The 12,515-nt window shown below is 40.4% G+C and overlaps 1 protein-coding gene across 12 annotated transcripts in view; it reads left to right on the top strand.

Moving 5' to 3' along the window:
- Positions 1-12,515, top strand: part of TMEM232 (transmembrane protein 232) — a 346,766-nt gene that overhangs the window by 203,638 nt on the left and 130,613 nt on the right. For 3 of the 12 annotated variants that reach the window (XM_061424543.1, XM_061424542.1, XM_061424544.1), the window contains exon 14: positions 2,037-2,070. The exons of the other annotated variants lie outside the window; for them this stretch is intronic. In XM_061424543.1, the coding sequence (XP_061280527.1) occupies positions 2,037-2,070 (34 nt within the window). The remainder of the gene's footprint in view (positions 1-2,036; positions 2,071-12,515) is intronic. 12 annotated transcript variants of the gene reach the window in all.

The raw sequence follows: 12,515 nt of genomic DNA, 5'->3' as shown, positions 1-12,515 counted from the left end.
GTGGGGCTGTATTTGACACACTGTTTTAGAGTTTTACAGCTTGCCCTCTTGGTGGTGCAGTGGTAAAGAATCAGCCTGCCAATGCAGGAGATGCAAGAAACGCAGGTTCGATCCCTGAGTGGGGAAGATCCCCTGGAGTAGGCAACCTATTCCAGTATTCTTGCCTGGAAAATACCATGGACAGAGGAGCTTGGTGGGCTACATACAGTCTATGGGGTCGCAGAGTCAGACATGACTGAGCATGTATATGTGCATTTTTCATTTATCTATATACCATGATCTGGAGAAGGCAATGGCACTCCACTCCAGTACTCTTGCCTGGAAAATCCCATGGAAGGAGGCGCCTGGAAGGCTGCAGTCCATGGGGTCACTGAGGGTCGGACACAACTGAGTGACTTCACTTTCACTTTTCACTTTCCTGCATTTGAGAAGGAAATGGCAACCCACTCCAGTGTTCTTGCCTGAGGAATCCCAGGGACGGGGGAGCCTGGTGGGCTGCCGTCTATGGGGTCGCACAGAGTCGGACACGACTGAGGTGACTTAGCAGCATATCATGATCAAGTATTTTTTTTCTGCAGCATTATTTGTAATTACTTCAAAAAACCCTTGATTAGTTACTCATTTCATTTGACTATTTCCCTCTTGCTGGCCATTTATATTTTGTTAAATTCATACATGTTTAAATTAGTGTTTGCTGAAGTTATATCCTTATAATGAATAAGTAGTGAGAGTCTTTCTTTATTACTTAGAACAAGAGTGTAATAAGCACGGACTTGTGGTCACAAAGATGCACAGTTAAGAAGAATTTAATGAAGTATAGTTGATTTACAGTGTTTCAGGTTTATTGCCAAGTGAATCCATTTTATATATATTCTTTTTCAGATTCTTTCCCATTATAGGTTATTACAAGATACTGAGCATAGAGTTCTGTGCTGTACAGTCAGATTCTTGTTTATCAGTAGACTGCATCTGTTCATCTCAAGCTCCCAATTTCCCCTCCCTCCTTCCTCCTTTGCTAACCATAAGCTTGTTTTCTCTACCTGTGAGTCTTTCTCTGTCTTGTAAATAAGTTCATTTGTATCATATTTTAGATTCCACATATCAGATCAGATCAGTCGCTCAGTCGTGTCCGACTCTTTGCCACCCCATGAATCGCAGCACGCCAGGCCTCCCTGTCCATCACCAACTCCCAGAGTTCACCCAGACTCACGTCCATCGAGTCAGTGATGCCATCCAGCCATCTCATCCTCTGTCATCCCCTTCTCCTCTTGCTCCCAATCCCTCCCAGCATCAGTCTTTTCCAATGAGTCAACTCTTCACATGAGGTGGCCAAAGTACTGGAGTTTCAGCTTTAGCATCATTCCTTCCAAAGAAATCCCAGGGCTGATCTCCTTCAGAATGGACTGGGTGGATCTCCTTGCAGTCCAAGGGACTCTCAAGAGTCTTCTCCAACACCACAGTTCAAAAGCATCAATTCTTCGGCGCTGAGCCTTCTTCACAGTCCAACTCTCACATCCATACATGACCACAGGAAAAACCATAGCCTTGACTAGACGAACGTTTGTTGGCAAAGTAATGTCTCTGCTTTTGAATATTCTATCTAGGTTGGTCATAACTTTCCTTCCAAGGAGTAAGCGTCTTTTAATTTCATGGCTGCAGTCATCATCTGCAGTGATTTTGGAGCCCCCCAAAATAAAGTCTGACACTGTTTCCACTGTTTCCCCATCTATTTCCCATGAAGTGATGGGACTGGATGCCATGATCTTCGATTCCACATATAGATTATATGATATTTGTATCTGACTCCCGTCACTTGGTATGAATCCATGTTGCTGCAAATGGCATTATTTCCTTCCACCTTATGTCTGGGTAATGTACGCATGTTGTATAATTGTATATATAAGCTGAATCTTTTTATCCATTCATCCATCGATGGACATTAAGGTTGCTTTCATATCTTAGCTATTGCAAACAGTGCTGCTATGAACACTGGGATGTATGTATCTTTTCAAATTAGAGTTTTTATCTTTTTCCAGGATATGCCCAGGAGTGGAATTGCTGGATTACATGGTAATTCTATTTTTATTATTTTAAGGAACCTCCATAGTGGTTGCATCAGTTTACATTCCCGCCAACAGTGTAGGAGGGTTCCCAGAGGGCGTGTATTTTAATAGTTGTTAAGTACTTCCAAACCACCATTCAGAAATCTTTAAACAGTTTGTCCTTCCCACCAGTAGTAAATCATGTGCCATTCCCCACACTCTCTGCATTATTAACTTTTAATGCACAGTGTTATTAACTTGTTTTCCAAAATTAAAGTACAAAGCATGGCATAATGATTGCTGAAATTTGCGTATCTCTGATTACTATGGAGTTGCAAGTGTGACGTTTTTGCTAATTGATTTGCATGATGACATTTTCATTTTCTAATTTACTGGCCACAGCCTCCTGTCTTTTGGCCATTTTTTAAAAAGATAGTCTATTTATATATCTTTTTCTAATGATTCACAATTCTTTTGATATGTTAAAAATTCTAAACTGTCCCATATGTTGATATTATATTCCTCTGATAAACATTTACATCTGACCCTTGAACAATGAGGGGGGTAGGAACACTGACCCCCCTTGAAGTCAAACATTCTGTGTAACTTATAGTCAGCCTTCCCTGTGTGTGATTTCCCCATATGCTCGGTCCCACACGCAAGGATCCAACTCCCTGCGTCACCATGCAGCACTGTAGGATTTGCTGCTGAAAGAAGCCCGTGTATAAGTGGGTGCGTGCGGTTCAGACCTGAGCTGTCCAAGGATCAACTGTATATTTAAATGTCTTTCTTGTTGTATTAGCCATACAGACAGTTAATTTTCAGTCTTTCTCTAGTCAAACGAGTCATCATTACCCTGCATTTTTCTCTGTCTTTGGTATCAAAATTAGAAGGCTCTTTTTACATTTATACAATTATATTTATTAATATATTTAAATCTTATATCTAAATGTAATTAAAGCATTGCAACAAGGCCCTACTGTATAGCACAAGGAACTATATTCAATATCCTGAGATAAGCCAGAATGGAAAAGAATATTAAAAAGTATATATACGGATAACTGAATCATTTTGCTGTATAGCAGAAATTAACATTATAAACCAACTTCAATTTAAAAAAGAAAAGTAAAATTGATTTAATGAAATAAAGCAGCCTATTGAAAGAGTAAAAAATATATATGTAAAAAAAATTGCCAAACATGAACTAAGTATCAAAGATAATAGAACACGCGCACGAGTGTGCCCAGCTTGAGGACACCTGAGCTCTTTCTGCATTTTATTCTCTTTGTTCATATTATTTCTTTCTCTTTAACAAAATGTATAGTTGCAAGTACATTCTCCATCTATTTACCTTCCGTTTTTCTTCAGAACTAATCACTATTCTGTTTCAGGGCATTATTCATGTCCAAGTGTCTATTACTTATCCTAGATGTCAATAAGCAATCTACTTCCTTTCTGTAGGGCTTTAAATTTTTATTAAAATTTTTCTAACATGTCTATGTATTTTCAATATGCTTTTTTACTCAATATTGTGTTTTTGAAATTCACTAACATGGGAATTTTTTCCCCTAACATTATAAACTTTAGACCTACGTATGCTGTTGGAGAAGGCACTGGCGCCCCACTCCAGCACTCTTGCCTGGAAACTCCCATGGACAGAGGAGTCTGGTAGGCTGCAGTCCATGGTGTCGCTAAGAGTTGGACATGACTGAACGACTTAACTTTCACTTTTCATTTTCATGCATTGGAGAAAGAAATGGCAACCCACTCCAGTGTTCTTGCCTGGAGAATCCCAGGGACAGCAGAGCCTGGTGGGCTGCCGTCTATGGGGTCGCACAGAGTCGAACACGACTGAAGCGACTTAGCAGCAGCAGCAGCAGCATGCTGTTGTTCATAGATCTAGTTCATTCATTTTAACCGCTGTCTAGTATACAGATGTGTGACTAAACCTTAGATCATCTCTTCTGTTTAAAATGAATATTTAGGTAATTCCAACTTTTTTATTTTTCAACTCCAACTAAAGTTAGGATGAATTTTCTAGCTCACGCTTTCTGGGAACATGAGTCAGAGCTTCCCTGAGTAAGAGCACAGGTAGAAGAGGAGTTGTTGAGTCACACAAGTGTGGCTTTTTCAGTTGTGTCCGACTCTTTGTGACCCCATGGATTAGAGCCCACCAGGCTCCTTTGGCTTCTGCCACCCGGGGAAGGAAGCTTCCCTGGAGGCCCAGATGGTAAAGAATCTGCCTGCAATGCAAGAGACCGGGGTTCGATCACTGGGTTGGGAAGGTCCCCTGGAGAAGGAAAGGCTACCCACTCCCATATTCATGCCTGGAGAATTCCATGGACACGGTAGCCTGGTGGGCTACAGTCCATGGGGTCGCAAAGAATTGGGCATGACCAAGCAACCAACACTTTCACAAGCGTGCTTTATTAAGCCTTGCCAGCTATTGCCAAATTATTCTCCAAAGTGATTGTATAATTTACAGAACGGTGTGTAAGAATTCATGCTAATCCAAATTTTTGCCAAAACCTAAGTAAAAGAGATTTCAATTTCACCACCAATGTGATGAATGGTGTCCCAGTGTTGCTCTGCTTTGCATTCTCCTGCTATTCCTTCAGTTGTGCAGCTCTTAATAGGTTGATTAGCTACTTGGAATCCTCTTCAGTGAAAAACATGACCATAGCCTGTGTCATTTTTCTACTGTTGTTTGAAATTTTTTTCATTAATGCAATTTTTAAATTTAAATGTTGCTCGGATAGTTCACAAAAATATACATTTTTTGGTAATGTTTTTAGAATATCTTTTCATGTATTAAATTTTCTAAGTTTAGTGTATTCAGCTTATAATTTATAATTCAATTCAATTTATAATTCTGCATTTTTGTATCTTATTCAAAAAATCCCTCCCTATCTTGATATCCTAAGAATATTCTCCCATATCTTCTTGAGAAATGTTCACAGTTTTGTTTTTCACATTTTGGTCTTTAACCCATCTGGAATATTTTATTTTTGTGCACAGTATAAGGGATCTATTTTCATCATTTTTCCTTATGGAATGCAAATCATCTTGGCCTCGTTTTATTGAATAGTCTACTCTTTTGCAACAGATTTGTGTCTGTCATACACCATACACATATGGTTTGTTTATCTATTTAGTGCTTTGTTTTTCTGTTTCTTTCCGAAACACTCACTGCTTTAACGATCATACTAATAGCTTAGTAATGAGTCTTTGAGTATATAGGACAAATCCTCTTCTCTAGTTTTTCTTGTAGAACATTTTACCTTTTCTTGATTCTTCACTTCTTTCATGGATCTTAGGATCAATTTGTCCAGTCCTACAAATAGTCTATTTTTGAGACTGGAGGATAATTGCTTTACAATGCCGTGTTGGTTCCTGCTGTGCACAAACATGAATCAGCCATGAGTGTGCACACCGCCTCCCTCTCGAGCCTCCCCCCATGCCTCCCCACTCCCATCTCACGGAGCGCCAGGCTGGCTCCCTGCGTTGTGCAGAGGCTTCCCTCCCCGCTGGCCACTGCTTTACACGTAGCGGTGTGTGTATGCTGATGCTGCTCCCTCGATCCACCCTGCCTTCTCCTGCCACCCCTGTGTCTGCAGGTCTGTTGCCTACATTTCCATCTCTAGTCCTGCCCTGCAAATACATTCATCAGCAGCATTTTTCTAGATTCCATATATAGGTGTTGATATGCAGTATTTATTTTTCTCTTTCTGACTTACTTCACTCTGTATCACAGGCTCTAGCTCACCCACCTCAGTTCAACTCACTCAAATTTGTTCCTTTTTATGGCTGGGTAATATCCCATTGTATACACATACGACATCTTCTTTATCCATTCGTCTGTTGATGGACATCTAGGTTGTTTCCATGTCCTGCTTTTTGTAAATAGTGCTGCAGTGAACAATGAGGTACATGTGTCTCTCTGAATTTTGGTTTTCTTAGGGTATATGTCTGGTGGGAGAATTGCTGGATCATATGTATGATTTATTCCTAGTTTTTTAAGGAACCTCCATATTGTTATCCATAGTGGCTATGTTAATTTACATTTCCACCAACAGTAGAAGAGGGTTCCCTTTTCTCCACATCCTCTCCAGCATTTATTATTTGTAGACTTATTGATGATGGCCATTCTGACCGATGTGAGAGAATACCTCATTGTAGTTTTGATTTGCATTTCTCTAATATTGAGTGATGTTGAGCATCTTTTTATGTGTTTGTTGGGTATCTGTATGTCTTCTTTGGAGAAATGTCTGTTTAGGTTACAAATAGTCTTGCTGGAAATTTTATTTGACTTGTAATGGGTTTGTCAATCAATTAAGAATATTTTTGATCTCCATGATAAGTCTCTATTTTATCTAGATCTTTCATTCTTCAATGAAATTATATAAATTTCTTAAAGCACTTCTTGCTAGATACTGCATCAAACTATTGATCCCTCTGTATTGTTTCCCATAAAATATTTAAACTCTCTTAATAGTCTTGATAGATGGTAGATTCTCTTGTTGTGTCTAGGTATACATCATGTAACCTATAAATAACAATATTATAAATATATACCTATTTCTTTACCTATGTCTAGACTAGGATGTCTAGGTTATCTTGGAAAAAAGTTAGGATAATGAGATCTTACCTTTTTCTCAAAAACAGAAGGAGATTTCTTCTAAAGTCTGACTATTACGTTTATTTTTTTGATGCCATTTTGGACTGATAGTTTCCTGAGTTAAAGAACAAGCTCCGTATTAGTCTATATTAAAAAATAGTTTTAATTGCTGGCCCTTTAATTTCAAATGCATTTCCAGTATCCTGCATTTGTGCTCTCCTCACAATTGCTGGTTTTGGTATCATATTTGTATGCAGGTGATTTCCTACATTTCCTTTATGTTTGTCTTTATAGGTAAGCTTTCCCATTCATAATTTTCCTTTTTTCTAGTAGTGGCCTTTTCTGCCTAGAGATGTTCCTTTAGCATTTGTTGAAAGCTGGTCTGCTGATGCTGAATTCTGTTAACTTTTGATTTTCTGTTGAGCTTTTGACTTCTGTCAAATTTCAATGAGAATCTTGCTGGGTAGAAGATTGCTGGCTGTAGGTTCTTCCCTTTCATCACTTGAAGTATATTGTGCCACTCCCTTCTGGCCTGCAGAATTTATGCTGAAAAAATCAACTGACAACCTTATGGGAGTGCCCTTGTATATTATTTGTTTCTTTTCCCTTGCTGCTTTTAATGTTTTTTTTTTTTTAATTTTTGTCAGTTTGATTCCTGTGTGTTTGGGTGTGCTCATCCGTGGGTTTATTTATATCCAGCACCTGCAGGAGTTGAGTGACCATGTCCTTCCTCATGTTAGGGAAGTTTTTAGCTATTACCTTTTCAAATATTTTTTCAGGTCCTTTCTCTCTCTCTCTCCTCTCTCTCTCTTCTCCTTCTGGGACTCCTGTTATTGGAATGTTGGTATACTTTATGTTGTCCCAGAAGTATCTTAGACTGTCTTCATTTCTTTTGATTCTTTTTTTTAAATTTTTTTTCTTTTAATTTTTATTTTTAAACTTTACATAATTGTATTAGTTTTGCCAAATATCAAAATGAATCCGCCACAGGTATACATGTGTTCCCCATCCTGAACCCTCCTCCTTCCTCCCTCCCCACACCATCCCTCTGGGTCGTCCCAGTGCTCTAGCCCCAAGCATCCAGTATCGTGCATCGAACCTGGACTGGCATCTCGTTTCATACATGATATTTTACATGTTTCAATGTCATTCTCCCAAATCTTCCCACCCTCTCCCTCTCCCACAGAGTCCATAAGACTGTTCTATACATCATTGTCTCTTTTGCTGTCTCGTACACAGGGTTATTGTTACCATCTTTCTAAATTCCATATATATGCATTAGTATACTGTATTGGTGTTTTTCCTTCTGGCTTACTTCACTCTGTGTAATAGGCTCCAGTTTCATCCACCTCATTAGAACTGATTCAAATGTATTCTTTTGATTCTTTATTCTGTTCCACAGCAGTGATTTTCACTGTTCTGTCTTTCAGTTAACTTATCTGTTTTTCTGCCTCAGTTACTTTGCTACTGATTCCATCTAATGTATTTTTCATTTCAGTTACTATATTTTTCATCTCTGTTCTTTATTTCTTCCAGTCCTTTGTTAAACATTTCTTGCCTCTTCTTGATCCTTGCCTCTATTTTCCAAGACTCAGGATCATCCTTACCATCATTACTCTGAATTCGTTTTCCAGTAGATTGCCAGTCTCCACTTCACTTAGTTTTTCTTCTGGGGTTTTATGTTGTTCCTTTATCTCAGACATACTCCTCTGCCATCTTATTTTGTCTTAACTTTCTGAGAGCATGTTTTCTATTCTACAGGGTGCCAAGTTGTAGTTCCTGCTTCCTCTATCTGCCTTCTGGCGGATGAGGCTGTCTAAGAGGCTTGTGCAGGCTTCCTGATGGGAGTTTCTGCCCACGGGCGGGTGGAGCTGGTCTTGTCCCTCAGTGGGCAGGGCCATGTTCAGGAAGACTTTACGTAGTCTGCCTGCTGATGGCAGGGCTGTGTTCCTGCCCTGTCGGATGTTTGGTCTGAGGTGTCCTAGCACGGGAGCCTACAGGCTGTTGGATGGGCCTAGGTCTCGGCAAGGAAATACTGATCTCAGCAGGGCTCACACCAGAGTAATCACCAGAACTGCTGCTGCCAGAGTCTGTCCTGCAGTGAGCTGCAGCTGCGTGTTGCCTCCACAGGAGACCCTCTAATGCTGCCCTCGGCTCCTATGAGGTCCCTGCTTTTTTTCTTGGGTTCTGGTGTGCACAAGACCTTGTGCGCACCCTCCAAGAGTAGAGTTTCCATTTCTCCCAGTCCTATGGGATTCCTGCAATCACACCTTGCTGGTCTTCAAAGCCAGATCCTCTGGAGGCTCCTCCTCCATTTCCGAACCCCGATCTGGGAAGCCTGATGTGGGGCTCCAGACTGGGAGAACTTCTGTGGTGTAATTATTTTCCAGTCTGTGCACTGCCCTCCTGACATGTACAGGATTTGATTTTATCACGATTGTGCCCTTCTGACTGTCTCATTTGGCTTCTTCTTTGTCTCTGGATGTAGGGTCTCTTTCTGGTGGGTCCCAGCATGGTTTTTTGCTGCTCCTGCTCTTGATGGTTGTTTAGCAGTAAGTTGGGTTTTTGGAGGGCTCCCCTGATAGTGCAGTTGGTAAAGAATCTGCCTGCAATGCAGGAGACCCCGGTTCGATCCCTGGGTTGGGAAATCCACTGAAGAAGAGATAGGCTACCCACTCCAGTGTTCTTGGGCTTCCCTGGTGGCTCAGCTGGTAAAGAATCCACCTACAATGCAGGAGACTTGGATTCAATCCCTGGGTTGGACAGATCCTCTGGAGAAGGGCAAGGCCACCCACTCCAGTATTCTGGCCTGGAGAATTCCATGGACAGTCCATGGGGTTGCAAAGAGTCGGACACGACTGAGCAACTTTCACTTCCACTTTTGTGTTTTTGTAAGAAGAGGTGAGCTCACATCTTTCTACTCCATCGTCTTGCCAGCTAAATCCAGGAAATTTAAAAATTATCACCTTGGTTGGGCCTTCAGTATGAAGAGAATAGGACATAACCTCAGGTGATCCCATTTCCAAAGTCAATAGTTTAATTGTCGCTTCAGAATTTAAAGGAAATCCAAACAGGTTACTAGAATGAGCACCCAAATGAAGGAGGATAGAGTAGAGCAATAGGAGATACATCAGCCTTATGTTGCTGTGCTTAGGTATACTTCATATTTTTAATTTTTCATAGGCTTTCCCGACATTCTTCAATGAAGCTGTTTTGGAATTTAAAACTATCTGGGGCTTCTGCCTACCAGTTAAAGTGGTTACAATTGTTTAGGATGAGAGTTCTCTCAAAATTTGCCTCAGTAAGTTAGAAGTTTTTCCACTTCAAAGGATCCCTCATCTGGGTATTGACAAGTAGGACCTTAATAGCACTCTAATGAATCAGATGCCAAAGGCATCCCTGCAAGAGAAGGCAAAGGGTGCAGCCCTCACCAGATCCAGAGAGTTCACTCCCAGTGATGGTCTCGGAAAGAAAGGTTGTCAGTGAATGGGCAGAAACAATGAAGACCAAGACAGAAGAGCCCCCTTAAGGATTTATTCCCTTATGACAAACTACCCCGACTCTGGGTTCCTTTCAGCTAAATGAATACCTAAGAGGGTTGTGCTGTGAGGTTGATGCTTGTGTGTTGTTTTATAGAGTACCTCATGGCATGGAATTTTGAGGTTGGTGAGTGACCTAGTGTGATCTAACGTGTTCTGTGACCACTCTGTCCTTTCATGGGTGCCTTTTTAAGGTGGCAAGTGCTCCAGTGACTGTTAAATCCTTCATCTGTGCCCACTGATGGTGTGATTGTGGCTTCCAGCATATCCCTTAGGAAACCTTTGTACCTCATGCTATGCTAACCACAGCAAACTGGTATCTGACCCCCACAAACTCACCAGCCTGTGGGGTTGGCACAGACAACAGGCTTTTAAACCTGTGCATGCATCTTACCCTGTGGAATTTCCTTCTACAACAAATGACACAATAGATAGAGACAAGAAAAGTAAGAACCATTTCTGAGAAGTAAAAGAGCAACAGACCAAGAGTGCGCCACCAAATTCCCCAAGAGTTGCTTACTCTAGGAGCTAGCCCCACAAACCTTTTCTCCTGCCAACCTAAACTGAGAAAAGGGAAGAAGAACTCCTGCCATCTTGTTTTCAACGTACCCTGCAGGCAGAGGTCCTGGAGATGGATTTGATAAGAATTCTCACCTTCTGCTTTTGTCAGAGGTCCCAGGATCTTTTAACAGCAGCAGGCTTGGGGCAGGTGCTGTCCAAGCAGTAAACTTGATCCCATCCTCATCACCAGCTGGGGAAAGAAAAAAATTTTCCTCTTCCATTCCAGGTTCTTCTGGCTGGCCTAAGGATTAAATGACATTAGACAAATTAATAGGAGGAAATAACACAAAAAATATAATAATATTTATACATGAGAGAGACAGAAGAACTTAGTAACCTGCATATTTTTTTTTCTTTAGGAGAATCAAATATGATCTTTTACTTATTATTTTCTTAATTTTTTAAGCCAAATTGTTTAAGTGATTTTTTAGTTTTATAGTGTTTAAAACCTTTTCCTTTAATTTTTTTGAAGAACATTTAAAACAGGTTACTACTTAAGAAGTTTAAGTATTTAAAATAGTTCCTGCTATATAATAAATGCTCAATAAATAATAGCTGTTTTAAATACCTATTACCTATCTTATTTGTAACTTAATATAATTTAAAAATTAAATTATTTTAATTTTTTTCCTCTCCAAACACTCCTCCCATATTTTTGTTAGGAGTAAACTGATTATTTAGATTCTGGGTCATGCTATTAATTTTTTTCATAATACATTTTTAGAAAAGTTTTAGATTCACAGCAAAATCGATCATAGATTGTATAATGTTCACATAATTTTAGTTTTTCTAAATAATTATTTTAGAATAACCTTGATATGCAGATGACACCACCCTTAAGGCAGAAAGAGAAGAAGAACTAAAGAGCCTCTTGCTGAAAGTGAAAGACTTGGAGAGTGAAAAAGCTGGCTTACAGCTCAACACTCAGAAAACTAAGATCATGGCATCCAGTTCTATCACTTCATGGCAAATAGATGGGGAAACAGTGGAAACAGTGACAGACTTTTTTTTCTTGGGCTCCCAAATCACTGCAGATGGTGACTGCAGCCATGAAATTAAAAGATGCTTGCTTCTTGGAAGAAAAGCTATGACCAACCTAGACAGCATATTAAAAAGCAGAGACATTACTTTGCCAACAAAGGTCTGTCTAGACAAAGCTATGGTTTCTCCAGTGTCATGTATGGATGTGAGAGTTGAACTACAAAGAAAGCTGAGCACCAAAGAATTGATGCTTTTGAACTCTGGTGTTGGAGAAGACTCTTGACAGTCCCTTGGACTGGAAGGAGATCCAACCAGTCCATCCTAAAGGAGATCAGTCTTGAATATTCATTGGAAAGACAGATGTTGAAGCTGAAACTCCAATACTTTGGCCACTTGATGTGAATAGCCGACTCATTTGAAAAGACGCTGATGCTGGGAAAGATTGAGGGCAAGAGGAGAAGGGGGTGACAGAGGATGAGATGGTTGGATGGCATCACCAACTCGATGGACATAAGTCTGGGTAAACTCCAGGAGTTGGTGATGGATGGGGAGGCCTGGCATGCTGCAGTCCATGGGGTCACAGAGAGTGACCCGACCAAGTGACTGAACTGAGCTGTAATAATTATCTTAACGTTTCTATATTGATTTTTATAAGTGTCTTGGCAGTGGTTTAGTCGCTAAGTTGTGTTCAACGCTTGCGACCCCATGGCTATAGCCCGCCAGGCTCCTCTGTCCATGGAATTTTCCAGCCAAGAATACTGGAGTGGACTGCCA

The sequence above is a fragment of the Bos javanicus genome, chromosome 7, assembly GCF_032452875.1.
Source record: "Bos javanicus breed banteng chromosome 7, ARS-OSU_banteng_1.0, whole genome shotgun sequence".
NCBI lineage: Eukaryota > Metazoa > Chordata > Mammalia > Artiodactyla > Bovidae > Bos > Bos javanicus.
The sequence above is the reverse complement of the archived record's forward strand: the minus strand, read 5'-3'. Positions and strand labels throughout refer to the sequence as shown.